The sequence below is a fragment of the Trichosurus vulpecula genome, chromosome 2 (genome assembly GCF_011100635.1).
Source record: "Trichosurus vulpecula isolate mTriVul1 chromosome 2, mTriVul1.pri, whole genome shotgun sequence".
Lineage (NCBI taxonomy): Eukaryota > Metazoa > Chordata > Mammalia > Diprotodontia > Phalangeridae > Trichosurus > Trichosurus vulpecula.
In genome coordinates, this window is record NC_050574.1 from 398,216,672 (window position 1) to 398,232,921 (window position 16,250).

Sequence of the window (16,250 nt, forward strand, 5' to 3'; positions counted from 1 at the left end):
TAGTCTTAATCCTTCATAAACCAGACTGTTCCTCCTCCCTACCAGCTGCCTCGCCCACTCTCCTCCACTCCTCTCCTTCTTTTCCAGCTTCCTTGCAAGTTTTGTCTTTCTGTTTTAGAATGTGAGGTACTTAGTAATACAGACTGTTATTATATGTTTATTCTCAGTGTTTGGCACTTACTAAATGCTTAAAAAGGATCTATCTTTTAAAGACACTGTTTAATATTTCAAGCAGTTCATGTTTCACTATTTGCCACAAAGGAACACCACTTTATTTCATTATCTCCTGTTTAATGCAAGTAGTATAATAAAATTATGGGTGCATATCTAACTTGGTAATGAAATGTTCCCCATAAGCAGAAAATAAACTAGGGAGGCCAGGGACCTTGCTTCTGGAGAGGTATGATGAAACATAATGGAAGGCATCCACCCTCCTCTCCCATTCAGAGCATTCACAAATATTCTTTCACCGCGATCTCCTATCTTAGGCTTTCTTCCTCTCTTGCTTTCCTTCCTTTCTCCTGCTCCTTCCAATACCAACATGGAGGCCATCCTTGTAGCCCACTGCATAACAATTCCCTGCTCCACAAGTTGATTTACTTTTCTATTACAAAAAAGTTTCTTCCATAGCTGTCTCCTTAATAACTCCTAATCCTTTCCATTTTGGTCATTGAGGCCACGTCTAAAACCTGTTAGAGACTGGCCAATGCAAGCCCAAGAGCATGTGCAGGGTGCTCTGCCTGTTTCCAGCAGGGTGGTAGAGCCTAGAGAGGTGTGATGATGTATAATGGAGTGACCCTGATCCCTTAATCAGGGCATGGGCAAGTATTTTGACTATTTCTGGTCTGTTTTCCTCAGGGAGATAGGAGCCTTTTGAGTCAGCCACTGAATCAGAACTGAGGCGGACAAAAGACTCCCATGAGGGTGACTGGTCCCCTCTCTTTCCAGTCTGGCTGGTTCAAGTACGGATGACTGAAAAGTCTCTGGGCACAAACAGACCTTGAACCCTCTGTGAATATGGGCCTCTATTCTTTGCCTCTTTGCATTTGTTTTTTCTTGCTCTTGCATAAAGGAGCATTAGAGATAGCTACGAACTTATGAGTTTGAAGAGTCAGAGGAGTACCCTGTAGTTGGAATCCATGGAGGGGGTTTGCTACCAGTCAAACAAGGTGAGGGGCTGATACATTTGTGAGGAGCAGGAACCAGCATGGCAGTCAATAGACCTGGATGAGATGGGAACAAACTGTCCAGCCAATTCCACATTTGGAAATGAACTTGGTAGTTATGATTCTTTCGTAGCAACTGCATTGGAGTTGCTGCAAACGCAAATGAAAAAGTTGAATACTATGGATAAGTCCACTTACTTTAGCAGTATACTTTATCTACCCTATGCTATGTGGCAGAGATGTTAGCAAACCTTTCTTCTATCATACTTGGTCTAACCAATTTCCATAGACTTTCTCACATGATCCAGCATGATGTCTAATACTGTTAAGTGAGTCCAAAAACCATGTCTCTGTTCCAGAATGCTAAGTAGCATATAGACTCTGCCCAAGTTCTAGTAAATTACTGCTTTTCCCAGATAATCGATGAGACAACCAGATACTGTATTTGCAGTTTTCTCAAGCGCACTGGCAGCAAGGCACAAGGAAGTTGTTGGAATTGATTGAATAGGGAGTAGAATTCAGATCTCAAATTACTTTGGCAGCAACGTGTGTATCATCCTGGAGCAATGGGAGACTTGTGAAAGGCCAGTTAGTAGGTTGTTGCAATAATCTAAAGGAGAGATGATGAGGACCAGAACTAAGGGAGGTAGCTGTGTAATTGGAGAGAAGAGGGCCAGATTACAGAGGTGTGGTAAAGTTAGAAACGGAATGATCCGGCAAGTGATGAGATGTATAGGGTGAGGGAAAGTGAAGGATCCAGCAGAGCGCTGAAGTTATGAACATTGGACACTGGAAGGGAGGTGATTATAGCTGGAGTGGAGGTGATGGCATCAAAGAATACTGAGAGATAGAGAAATTAGAGTTTCTGGTGTCGGTTTAGAAGGAGTGAGGCATAGGGAGAGATGGAAAGATAAATATTATAATCAGAGGAAATTCAGAGTTCTTGAACATAGAAGCAAAACAATCATGGGTGATATTAAGGTCAAAGATATGACATGTGTAGTTGAGGTAGAAAGAAGGGTATTTCAGAGAACATCATCATATATGTAGTAATCTGCCAGAATGAAGAAAGAAATGAGGGAAGTGAGGATGAGTGTGGAGGTAGAGCAGAGAGGAAGAGTGTGAGCCTGACACTGAACTCATTGAGAAAGGATGGAGAATATACTAGGGGTAGGAAAGTAACAGCTGATCAATAGGTGAACAACTTATGAATAAACCAGAGATAGAGAGCAGTGTGAGGCATAAAATGGATTATATTGATTATATTAAGTTAGAAGGTCTTGTACAAATTAAACAAATGTACCCCAGATCAGAAGGAAAGCAGAAAATTGAAGAAAAAAGTTTGAATTTTTAGGGTTTTTTTGGGCAGGGCAATTGGGGTTAGGTGACTTGCCCAAGGTTACACAGCTAATAAATGTGCCAAGTGTCTGAGGTCACATTTGAACTCAGGTCCTCCTGACTCCAGGGCCAGAGCTCTACTCTCTGCACCACCTAGCTGCCCCTTAAAAGTTTTAATTTTTAATGGATTAGTAAACTTCACATTGGAAAAAAGCAACAAGATTAGAGCATTTCCACTTGAGAACTAGGATATATGTGATTGACTTTAAAATCTTTCCATTGGGTAAAGGAATATACTCAAAAGATTCATCATAACTGTAATTATATTAGTAGCTTCCTAATACTTGTATCTACCTGTGAAAATGCCTGCCAGAAAACTTATAAGAAGGCATCCAGAGAAGAAAATGATAGTATGTACAAGAATGTGGTCTGATATGTTCATATCTAATCTTCAACCAAAGGGGACACTGCGACAAGAGAAATTTCTGACTCAGGCTTCTTGCCACCGCTATGGTAAGAAAAACTGCCCCAGTCTCTAACTTGAGCTTCCCAATGTTGTTTGCTTGAAGCCAGCAGGTCCTACTTATTGCTGATATCTGTAAAATTAAGCTTGGGGCATAAACTTCAGTTCCACATTTGACCAGCCTATCTTCCCCTTCTGTTTGTTTCCTGACATGTAAACCCTTGTCTTCCCTTTCTCCTTTCCATAAAATTCCATTGTATCCATCCTGCTGATGTTTTCAAATATAAGTTTACTGAAACGGATGCTCTGGGATCACTGAATGGTGATTTTTCAGTATGTCCTGGACTTTGAGCACATGCCATATTGAAGATGGAAAGATAAATATTATAATCAGAGAAAATTCAGAGTTCTTGAACATAGAAGCAAAACAATTGTGGATGATATGAAGGTGGAAAGAAGAATAGACTCTCTCTGCATCATTGATTCAGTAATTGATGGCAGGATCTAACCAATGGACTCTCGAATAATTTTCATTTGACTAAGTTTACTTATTGTGTTAGAGATTCATAGCATACTAGGCCTGGAAGGAATATTAGAGATCATATAGTCCAAAAGGAGCGAGGAAACCAGGTTAAAGCTGTCACAAGAACGGTGGAGCTTAGGCAAGACCCTGGACATGTGTGTAGGTCATGATGCCATTTTGTGAAGGGGCAGGATTACAGGATTTCTCTAAGGACAAGGCAGCTGTTCCTACCCATCAGGGCTCCTCATGCCAATCTTAAAATTCGCCTTAACTATGTGATTCTTAACCTGCCCCTAAATAACAAATTGGTCCTCTTACCTTAGGGCAAGATGTTTACCCCTGCTCGTCAGCAGTACCAAGTCAGGTATCTCACCTCAGAGGAATCCATGTCTCTGACAAATTAGTGCTACTACGGAAAGGAGGAGGGTTCTCTAGTCTAGAATTTCCTTGGATCTAGTCTCCAGGACAACATCCAATAATGATGGACTACTTTTGGACCCTCTCTGGCCCTTCATTAATTCTTTCCCGTGGTAGAATTGCACAGCCTTGAGGTTCTTGCCTACTCTGGAGAAATAGCTTGGGTCCTTTTCAATTGGCAGGATTTTTTCTCTCTAGGATTGCTCAGATAACTCCTTCCCAGAAAGGGGTTAGAAGACCAAGCTATGGTACTGTGGTAAGTGCCTTTCTTTCTAACAGCATGGAGGAAGAGCCAACTTGACAGTGTTTGCCTGCAAATCCAGAATATATTTTTAGGTGTATTTCATTTCATGAATCATTAAAAATGTTTCAAAAATAATTTTCCTTTAAAGGGATATCAGCTATGAAATTATCTAAATGACACTGTTTTTTTTTCTTCTAGTGGTTGTTGAATGATAATATCAATAGACTTCATTTTGATAAACATCACAAGCTCAGAAACCCTGAAAATTCCAGCCTTCACTGACAGTGGGAAAGTGGAATAACTTTTCTTATATTATCTCACCCAAGACTTAGTTTCAATTTTAGGGGATCATTTTGCCCAGGAAAAAGTAAGTCATTGTCATGATTAATTCCATACCTGTGCTGAAGAATGATATTTAAAATGAAGAAGTTTAACTTGCTAAGGAGGATTTTACCCAAATTGAGAAAACTAAGCACAATATACATTTGGCTGATGAATCATATGGGAGATTAAAAAAGAAAAAAAGACAACCCTTACACCCTTCACCACATTTCTGGATTCATATTAGAACAGATTAATTACTTTATCCCTTCCCTTTACAACTGTCAACCAAATGCTCCTGTACTATTTCCTTAGTAAGCAATTTAATTGGAGTAGGTAAAAGGTAATAAAAGAAAAATAATCATATGTAAACATAATTTGTATATTCTATTTTGTCTCCAGTTACAGTCTGTCTTCCCAAAGACCAAAATGCTCATCGTGTTGCAATTTCTGTTTTTATTATAGTCACTGTCCAGCAGGGAGGAAGATAGTTAACTCAAAACATCAATGTATGATTTTTAGACTTCCCATTTCCCAGTGAAAAGGACAATACAAGGAAAGATGCTACAAGGTCGTAGATGTAGAATAACTAGTCATAACTGGTTTAGAATGTGGAAACTTTAGTGATTCTGTTGGTCACAGGTACAAAAAGGACAGCAAGATGAAGCTGTGAAAATAGTTCAGTGAAAACAGCACCAGCTTGGTAGTCAGGGGAATCTGGAGCCCCAAGAATGCTCATCCTCAGGAGTTGAAATTTCACCATGCTTTGGTTTGTCTAGGCTTGATACTCTGGGACTTAAAACAAGGTGATAATAAACAGCTGCAGAAGCTAAGACCCACGATGTACTGTCTGAATATCATAAATCTAACACTGACACTTGCAAAAGGACGGGTTTGACTGGTGTCGTTGTATCCCTCAGAAGTCTCTCTTTACTTAATCCCTAATCTCTCTTAATCTCTTAAGAGCTGAAAGTCTATGCTTGGGCGTTCTCTGCTGCACAGCCTTTGGTTCCTTTAATTCAAGCTTATGCCAAAGGAGGCTGCCTCACCTGTTCAACTTGATCCAATTTGGAAGTGAGGCCATCCTCTCTCTCCCTTCAATTTATACAGCATAGCCTAGTATCAGATCACAGGGTTTAGAGTCTGATAATTGGGGTTTGAACTCTGGATTTGCATTTTACTCGCTGAGTGACTTAAGGCAGGTCGCTTAAACTTCTTTGAGTCTTACCTTTGCCAGATATAAACTGGAAACAATAATAATACTTGCCAATTTGTCTCAAAACATTCTTGCAAGATCCAAATGAGTCACCATCACCATCTCAATCATCTATATTTTCTTTTATCCACCTCTTGCATCCAATACAGTTTAAAACAATCACTTTTCATTGTTTTTTTTTTTCTATTTACATCAGTCTAAGCACATTCTAGGCTTTAGGGTTCCTGATACAATTTTTTTTTCAGACCATGGTCCTTTAAAAAAATTTCTCCTCAGCTTCTTATCCATGCTTCTTTCTTCTATGCATATCTAAACAATCTGAGTGTGTATGTACATTCCTGTAATCCACATTGTTTTTTTTTTCTTTTAGGCAGCTTTTTTTTCCCCTACCCATTCCCATTTAGGTCTTAAGAATCTCATATTTGGGTCATCTTCTCTTGCAAAATATTAGGATATTAGATCCAATCTTTTCTTTCACTGAATCCTTTGAAATGTCTTTCCCCCCCTTTTAGGGTCTATAACAGATTATACTTGGCTCTGCTCCCTTTTTCTATCATGCTTCTAAGTAATACTTGCTCCTGAGGTTTCTACCATTTCTACTTCAATAATCAGGTCCTCCTCATTGCTAAGAATTGCATCTAAAATAGCTACTTCCCTTGTCATTTCCTCTGTCTTTTGAAGGCAAATCACAAATGTATTAGCTTTTCTGCTCTTAGCAAAAAGATTTGTAGATAATTGAAGTTCCCTTTTACTGCAGTATCAGGCTTTGAAGCTAGATTTGTGACCTGCTTCTCACATTCTTTATCTAATCACTTCTTCAGTCTAGTTGTCCTGTAGAATATTCTTATAATAATATTATGTCTATTTGTACCTCCATTGCTTCTCCCTCAAAATGCTCAACAATCCATGTTTCTTCCCTGGATTTCCTTACATTTGGTATATATTCTTAATATATAATGATATTCCATCCCACTCCTTTTAACTTTCTTTGAATAGAGCTACTATTCTCTAACAAAATCTCAGTGATGCCTTTAAGGTCAAATTTCACTGGATTATAATCTTGATTTCCCTTTTTTCTGTACCTGTACATTGTGTAATTGCAGATAGCAGTCTGAAGCTATGGATTATATTGCTAGCTCTCTAAATGTAGTCTTCCATAAATGACTGTTTTCTCATTTCTTATGTTTTTCCCTTTGTTATGAGTGATACTGTTTGTGGTGCCAAACTTAATAGATTTATGTGCTTAGCCTCCCGTTTCAATTTAAAGGCCTTGATTAGATGCTTGAGACTCCAGGCAAATGGGCTTTTACTGGTCTTTGTTAGGGTCACTCCAACCCTGATAAAAAGCCCATAATTCCTAGTAAAATCAGATGTCACCATGGAGCTAGGAGTCTGTGTTCTCCTCCTTTCTCTCCCAATGAGAAATGAGGTAGGGCCAGCATCGTCATAGATCACTACCTCCTCCTACTTGGCTGGCTCTGAGATGGTATGGACCCCTATAGTCTCTCCTCATTCCCCACTCCTTCATGAAGTTTTGGTGAAGGGGAAATGCCTAGATTCAGGAACCTGCTGCCATACTCTCCTAGTGAGTTATACTATATGGTTACCATAATAATAGATATTTAGGACCCTTTAGTCACTAGAGAAGTCATTAGCCAAGTCTATGAGGAATCACCTCTTTAGCTTAGATGGTCTTGGCCACCAACCCAGGATGTGAGGCTGCAGCCTATATAGTTTGTGAAATATAAAGCTCTCAGAGCTGTAATTTCTTACTCTGCAAAGGTGTTCAGGGGCATACTCTGATCATGGCTTAAAATAAATCAGTGTAAAAGTAAGGGTCAATTCTGTGTCTAAAGGAATCAAACATATAAATGTCATTTGATACACTGAGGGAGTAGTTTAAAAGGGAAATGGGACACTTTGGGTTCAAGTCCCTTCCTTTTAGGTGGGTGGGTGAGGAGAGAAGGCAGAGACAGTAAGAGGAGACAGAAGATGGCCCTTAGTCATATGGGTTCAAAGCCCAAGCAGGGTAGTGGTGATCCACCACCATGTTTGTCTCTTATTTGTGGATTTTCATATGATTGTGGTGAACTCTAGGAGGACTCAAGTGCTTTCCACTCCCATGTGCTGCCACCTCTCAGCTCTCCTTCCTCACCATCTTGTCTCTGCTGTTCCTTTTGCTGCTAAACCTAGTATTCCTTTCTTTCCATATCTTCGTATGTCTGTCCCCAACTCTACCTTGTTTACATTTCATAATCATTCTTTAAGATCTCAAATTACATTTCTTAGAATCCTCACGGAAAAAGGAGAATTCATATCTTTACTAAGAAGGATGTTACATTCTTCCACGAGCTTTGCAATTTTTCAGTCCCTTGCAAAATCAGCTATAGTACACCTCATCCATGGAATAATATCAAATACACATCAAAACAGAATAGAATAAAAATGATTAAGCCATTATCCCAACTAAGCATGTTAGGGTGCCATGAATAACATATGTACCAATAATACATGTAACACAGCACAACATAAAACATCAGGTCTTCCTAACTTACAAAACTGGCATTTGTCAATTGAAAATTTCAGACCATTTTCCTCCTACCAATTGAACACTTTCATTAGTGTTTCATAATGTTATTCCTCAAAGGACTCTCTCATTTTTCCAAAGACAATGTGTCATTAAAGTATATCAACACTTGCAGGTGGTTTGTATCTCCAACTAAATTCTCCATCGGTCTTTGGAACATTTTCCAAAGGTATCCCTGAGATATGTCATGAATTTTCTATGACCACCCACTTTGGGTATATGTTTAAACAGGTAAAATCCATAAGGACAGATGGAAGCAGTCTTCTTTTCTCCCTCTTTTTTAGGAATTTGATAATAACCACTATACAAGTCCAGTATAGAAGCCCCTAACTAAGTAATTCAAGGCACATTGAACTCTTCGGGTAATGTGTTGTCTACCACACTGTTGTTTAAGGTTTGGTAATTATATATTCATAACTTTCCATTTTTCTTTAGTGTCAGTATTCTGGGCAATGTATTTGGACTATTGAACTCTGTGCTAGTGCCATTCACCAATAGGTTCTTTGACGCCATCGAACACACAGGAATTTTTTCTGTACCTTACTTGCAATGGCTGAGAGTCAGTGAGCTGGACATTGTGGGGACATTGGGAACATCCTATGTTCCACTCATGTGATGTGAAATGTGAAATGTGAAAACATTCCTGTCCTCTTGCTAAATTTCTGCCTCAGCAGTTTCTTCCATGCCTCTAGTACGGGAGGTTATCAAGGTCAAGTTTCTCTGGTTCTGCTTCTGAAAAGCCAGGTTCTTATATCACTACTTTATTCTATATTCTTTGGTACAAGCTTCATGGAAAGCAAAAAATATCTAGATATTGAATCTTAGATTTGTTGTTGCCAGTATTTCGTTAGTATCTTGAAGAAACTGGAATTTTTTTCCAATTAAAAATGATCCTCCATTGACACGTATTGGGTCTGGACACACCAAAGCTAGAACGCCCATTATTTTGTTTACACTAGCATTATTTTCAGGAAACTTCAGTCAATTCAATGTATCCCAAGCTAGTCCTTCAAAACCAAAGCATTCGAGAGGCTACGTAGACTTTGCCTTCAAATGTTTATTAGATAATGATTGGAACATGATGGTCATTTGTAGTCTACATTCTCAGTTTTCATAGCCACCTCCACACAATGCATTATGGGAGAGACATGTTAGGTATTGTTGGTAAGGTCATAGAGCTTATGAGAACCAGGTTGAATATTTTTCTGGCCCCACTTTTTTATTTTTAAATTGGGCCTGTGTCCAATAGCTTCTGTACTTCCAAAATTATCTTTTCCTCTCAAGTATATGCAATCTATATGTGACTATCTTCACTACAGTTGTAGCACAAGGTGGCTCTAACTTCCTAGTTTTCTCAATATTTTTTTTTGGAGGGGGGAAGGCAGGGCAATTGGGGTTAAGTGACCTGCCCAAGGTCACACAGGTAGTAAGCATGTCAAGTGTCTGAGGCCAGATTATGAACTCAGGTCATCCTGACTCCAGGGCTGGTGCTCCTAGCTGCCCCAGACTTTCTGGTTTTCTGCCAATGACAGGGTTTATGTGCCAGCCTGTCATTGCTTTGTGCCAATGTTTTTAAAGGAAACCGTTGCTCTCCATGATATTATATTTCAGAACTTTTGGGCTTCTTCGTTAGGCTCTACATTCTTAGTGTGATTGTGTTTTTAGTGTTGCCTTGTATTCTTAGGTCATGTTTTGGGGGTGTTTCTGAAGCATTTGTATGTGGAGCTTCACAGTAAGAATCCTTCTGAACGTCATTGAGTCTATTTTCCAACTAGGGTACTGAGTCTATCAATTTTTCCAAACCACATAGATTCTATGTAAGGCATCAGCTTTGCAGTTGTATTCTTGTTAATTCTCTTTATCAGGCTCTTGTACACTATTCAACCTGACCTCACTCCACTCTCCAGGCCTCCCCTCCCCCAATAACTGCCATTGTTTTGCTTTCAAGTGAATTATAAGCTTCGTTGATCTCTCCCCCTCTGTGCTGAAATATAGAATATGTTCCAATATGCTTTTCATGTTTCTTCAAACAAGTTGTCAATGTATTATACCTAGTTTATCATCCATGAAGCCCTTCCCCTTAGAGACTCTCTAAGTATTTTCATTAATGGTCTCCAACAGGTTGTCCCTCTTCTATGTCAGAAATCTTCCAAATCCATAATGCCACTGAAATCTTTGTAATTCAAGTTTTCCCTAGTTGCTTCCCAGAAAAGCATGAGTCCTCTCTTGAGAAATTTCCCAATTTGGGCCAATAGTGATTCTTTGTTATTGTACATGTATGTATATCTAGCTGTATACATACAATTTCCTGTATATGAAATGCGTGTATATCTATCTACATATGCACAATTATGTGTGTATATAGCTAGATTGTCATAAATGTGTATGTGTATGTGTATGTATGTATGTATGTATAAAATTTCCCCATGCCAACCTTCAGGTGATACTTTGCTTTTCTGCTTTATTCAGTGGACCTATCCCTCCTCTCATGTTCAGGTGAAATATCTTTGTCACTCAGGGATTTGTATGATTACATACAGGAGGGGTACTAAGCTTACCCTTATGACTTTTTCTATGAGGTAAGTGATCCATCTTCCATGGATACGGAGTGCTTAAGTTTGGACCATCTCCCTATTGCCGCAATCTACAGGGTGTCCCTAAAGTCTGTACACATAGGAAATCTCATTAACATCTCATTAACCATTTCACCGAAGACTCTGTGTTGTTCAGTGACTTCTTTTTCTGCGGCATGCTAAAGGAGAAGGTGTACTCAATGAAAATCACAGATGCAGCACACTTGGTAGAACACATAATGAGTGTTCTAAATGAGTGTGCCAAAATTGACGGCAATGTGGAGTTACTGCATTGAGTTCACTTGAATCTTGCAAAGCGCATCAACCTTTGCGTCACAAATGATGGAAATCATATTGAAGATGTTATTTGTTAAGATTCCAATTAAATAAAATGTTGTTGAAAATTTCATTCATTTCATTTCTTGAAAATATGCATTTTTGCCTACGTGTCCAAACTTTAGGAACACCCTGTATAGAGAGAGTCAAGATCTTTGGAGAAAGAAGGGGAAAGGAAGGAAATAAGCACCTAGAAAGAGAGAGAAAGAGAAATTCCATGTACAAAATACTTGGGAGTCTATCTGCTAATACACACTCAGGAATCTTATTGAACACAATTACAAAACATTTCATACAAATAAAGACAGATCTAAACAATTAGAGAAATACTAATTGCTCATGAATAAACTGAGTCAACATATTAAAATTTATAATCCTCCTTAAATTAATTTATTCATTCAGTTCCATACCAATCAAATGACCAAATAATTATTTATAGAGTTAGAAAAAATAATAACAAAATTAATCTAGAAGAGGCAAGGGAATCAATGAAAAAAAAAGTGAAGGAAGGGGCCCAAATGGTGCCAAATCTCAAACAAAGCAATAATTATCAAAACAATCTGGTACTGAATAAGAAAAAGAGTGGTTGATAGTGGAATAGATTAGGTGCACAATATACAGAAATATATCACCATGGTAATCTAGTATTTGATAACCCAAGGATCCCAGCTTTGGGGGCAAAGCTTATTATTTGACAAAAAGAACTGGGAATACTGGAAAGCAGTCTGGCAGGAACTAGGGATAAATGAACATCTCATACCAAGATAAGATCAAAATGGGTATATGATTTAGACATAAAGGGTGATATTAGGGGAGCATGAAAAAAATTACCTTTCAGATTTATGGATAAGGGTCTTCCCTATGTTTATGATCAAACAGAGAGAATCACAGAAAGTAAAATGGATAAAAAGTTTTTGCACAAACAAAACCAATGTGGTCAAGATTAGAAGGAAAGAAGGAGAAACTTGCTGTAAAATATTTTTTTTCTCCCAAGTTCAACAAAATACACAACTAGAATGAAAAGAAAATTCAGTATACAGTAATTCTAAAAATTGGTCAAGATTATAATAAATTCATTTCTAGTGTCAAGTTGTAAAAATGAATTAGTAACTTATTAAAATGCAAATAAAGAATAGGAAATTCAAAATCAAAATTGATTTTTTTTATGTTGCAACTGTGTAATCCTCATTGTGGCACCCTGATATTTGAATTGTTTCCTTCTGGCTGCCTGCAATATTTTCTCCTTGACCCGGTCATTCTGGAATTTAGCAATAATATTCTTTGGGGTTTTCATTTTGGGACCTCTTTCAAGAGGTGATTGGTATGTTCTTTCAATGTCCATTTTGCCCTCTGGTTCTAGGATATCAGGGCAATTTTCTTTGATAATTTCTTGAAGTATGATGTCCAGGTCCTTTTTTTTGACTATGGCTTTCAGGTAGTCCAATGATTCTTAAATTATCTCTCTTGGATCTAATTTCCAGGTCAGTTGTTTTCCCAATGAGGTATTTTACATTTTCTTCTATTTTTTCATTCTTTTGATTAATTCTTGATGTCTCATAGAGTCATTAACTTTCACTTGCCCAATTCTAATTTTCAAGGAATTATTTTCCTCAGTTAGCTTTTGTACCTCCTTTTCCATTTGGCCAATTCTACTTTTTAGGGAGTTGTTTTCTCTTTCCAAGATGTTGACTCTTTTTCGTGACTCTCTTGTATCACTGTCATTTTTCCCTCAATTTTTCTTCTATGTCTTTTATTTAACTTTTAAACTCCCTTTTGAACTCTTCCATGAGTTCTTTCTGGACTTGAGACCCATTTCCATTCTTCTTTGGGGCTTTGCCTTAGGTGTTTTGACATTGTTGGCCTCTTCTGAGTTTGTGACTTGATCTTCCCTGTGACCATAACTTTCTACGGTCATATCCTTTTTTGTTTTTGTTTTCTTGTCTCTCATCTTTCCCACTCTTTTCCCTTACTCTTAAATTTGAGCTCTGTTTCCAGAATGGAAGGGGCATTGTCTCAAGCTTCTTGTGCCAAGGGCTACAGGTCTTGACTATCTGCCTGGTGTGGCACTGGTGTTACTCTGAGGCCCACAGGAGACCTCTGTGTCTGGTGCTGCACTGAGGGCGTGAAGTGAGGGGAGGGAGGTAGCACTGCTGGAGGCAGTAGGGGTCTATTAGCTTACCTGGTTCTGTGCTGGCATTTTCCTATGTTCTGAGGCACTATGGTGGGGTCCTAGTGCTGGTGTCTGCCCTTTTGCCTGGCTATGCTGAGGTATGTGGGGGGTTCCTGGCTCAAGAGTCTGCCTCTTGTGCTGCACTGGGGCTTAGGAGGTCCTTCTGGCTTGCTAAGGCAGGGCCTGCTGCTGACTTGCTGGGATGCTTCCTGTCCTGGACTGCACTCTCCTTATACCTGAGTGAGACAGAGCTTTCCTGACAACCTTCCAAGTTTCTTGATTGTTTTTCCCCATCTTTTTTGATGGGTCTGCCTTTCTAGATTTTGTTTTGGGACACTATTTTATAGTTGTTTGGCGTGAATATGTGACAGTTAAGGAAATTTCCTGCTTGCTCCCCCATCTTGGCTCTTGGAAGTCCCAGGAGGTGATTTTCCACTTATAATATTGAGTGTTGCTGTATCCTTCTCCTTCCCAATCAGAAAGAGGGATGGGGTTGCTATCTTTATAGATATTAATGTGTTCACCTACTGCACTGGCTTAGAGGAGGCCCTTTCTCCTCACTCTTGACATTTCTTTCAAAGCTGCCCTCTGATTCTGAACATTCTGATTTTGATTAAAGACATATCTCCACAATACTGGGAACAACTTTTTTATCTAAAGTGATCAGTCGTACAAAATACCATTTACTACATTGAAGAAGGTGTCAGATAAATAGGACACTTTAGGTTTACATCTCATCCCTAAATTCATGCCTGCATTTTGCAAGTCTTGTTAGCAAGATAAAGATCTCCTTTAGTTGTACTCAAGGTTCATTAGTAATATGACAGATCTCCCTGAATTCTGCATGGGCAGTAAGATATGGAGAGATAATTTATTTTTTAAATTAAGGTGATTTATGGGACAATTTAGCTCAGAGAGGAAGGCTGAACTTCTGAACTTGTAATCTTAACTCAGAGATAAAGAAAGGTACTTAGGTAGTAATACAAAATACAGAACAAAATCAACTCCAAATAGAATTAATTATAAAAATGGAACTGACTAAGAAGTGGAATAAATTTGAATATTTTAGCACTATACACAGTAAATGCTAGCTATGATGATGATGATGTCCTTTTTCCATTTTGAAAGCAGACTTCATTCTCTCTGGTAATTGGAGAGTAGAAATGCCTTCTTCAAGCCCTGTCATTTTCTTCTCATACTACTATTAAGTATCAGAGGCAGGATTCAAATTCAGGCTCATCACATCTCCACATCCAATGTTTTTTCCAGTACACCATATTGCATAAATGACAAGGATTATTATTATTGTTGTCCCAAAAGAGGTAGTTTTGGGGTCTAATAATTTGATTTTGTTTCTTTCAGATGGCTTACCTGAAGATTAAGATGATCTATGTTTTCATTATTATTCTTATGGTTTCTTGTTTATGTTTGATCATATCTAAGATGATCTCAGCAGAAATCTGCATCTTTTGCATAAGAAAAGAAGGCACTGTAGTTTTCAAGAAAGATGGTGGGAACTTTCTTCAGCTCCCAGATATAGATTGCAAAAAGAATCCTCCATTTTTGGTTGTGATGGTGACTTCATCCCACAATCAGATTAAAGCACGGATGGCTATCCGTGAGACCTGGGGAAGAGAAAGAAGTATAAAAGGTAAACGTATAAAAACATATTTTCTGCTGGGAATCACAAATTCAAAGGATGATGATACGGTGACACAAGAAAGCCAGAAATACAGAGATATTATCCAGAAAGACTTTTTAGATGAGTATTTCAATTTGACTCTTAAAACAATGATGGGGATAGAGTGGATTCACCATTTTTGTCCTCAATCTGACTTTGTGATGAAGACCGATTCTGACATGTTTATAAATGTCTACTATCTAACTGAGCTCCTTATAAGGAAAAACAGAACAACCAGGTTTTTTACTGGTTTTTTAAAGATGAATGAATTTCCAATTAGAAATATATTTAGTAAGTGGTATGTAAGTAAATATGAGTACCCATGGAAAAAATATCCACCTTTTTGTTCTGGAACAGGTTATGTTTTTTCTAGTGACATTGCAACTGAGGTTTATAATGTTTCAGAAAAAGTCCATTTTATTAAACTGGAGGATGTTTTTATGGGACTCTGCCTTGCAGAACTAAAAATTGATCTAGAAGAACTATACTCAGAACAAACATTTTTCCCAGAGGGGCTTAAATTTTCTACCTGTCGCTTTAAGAAAATTGTAACCTGCCATTTTGTTAAGCCACTAGAACTACTGATGTATTGGGAAGCTTTGGAGAATTCGTTAGATGAAAAGTGTCCAGCTGTTTGAAATGACAATAATGACACACCACGACAAATATTAGACACTCTGCAGTGACATTTTGGAAGGAGAAACACATTTTTGAATGGCATTGTTGAGAATCACAACCTAACAGCATTAGGGAAGCAGAAGAGATCAGAGCCATATTCTTCAGTGTTCTGAACACAAGACCAAAATTTAAAAACCCAAATTGTAGTCCTGATATGATTTATACATTCCAATTTTGAGCTCCCTCAAAATTAAAATAACCAAGTAACAGTTTATTGGCACCTATAATCATTCTCTCTATCTCCAACCTATCCTAACACCCCTTGATGTTTATATTACATCTGATTAAAAAAAAACATCATCAATATAGATGTCCCCAAGTCCCTGGCTTCATTAAGACTTGGCTAGATAAAGAAGGAAGCCTAATGTTTTCTGCTTAGTATTCAGTGCTTCATTGAGATGAATCATTATATCTCAATTCAGCTCTAGACAACATCCAATTCTAAATTGAACTCAGCACTTATTTGGACCTTCTATTTGAAACCCCAAATGATAAAACACTGAGTATGCAGAACATTCTGTTGTACTACTGACTCTT

At 38.1% G+C, this 16,250-nt stretch overlaps 1 protein-coding gene across 1 annotated transcript; it reads left to right on the forward strand.

Moving 5' to 3' along the window:
• Nucleotides 1–4,487: 4,487 nt before the first annotated feature.
• On the forward strand, nucleotides 4,488–15,854 carry LOC118839541 (beta-1,3-galactosyltransferase 5-like). Its single transcript, XM_036747014.1, has 2 exons — nucleotides 4,488–4,518; nucleotides 14,717–15,854. Exon 2 carries the CDS (start codon nucleotides 14,717–14,719, stop codon nucleotides 15,671–15,673), a length of 957 nt encoding a protein of 318 aa, XP_036602909.1. The 5' UTR covers nucleotides 4,488–4,518; the 3' UTR covers nucleotides 15,674–15,854.
• The last annotated feature ends 396 nt before the right edge of the window (nucleotides 15,855–16,250 follow it).

Coding starts and splice junctions, on each gene's coding strand:
- LOC118839541 (XM_036747014.1), top strand. CDS start 14,717: ATGGCTTACCTGAAGATTAAGATGATCTATGTTTTCATTATTATTCTT.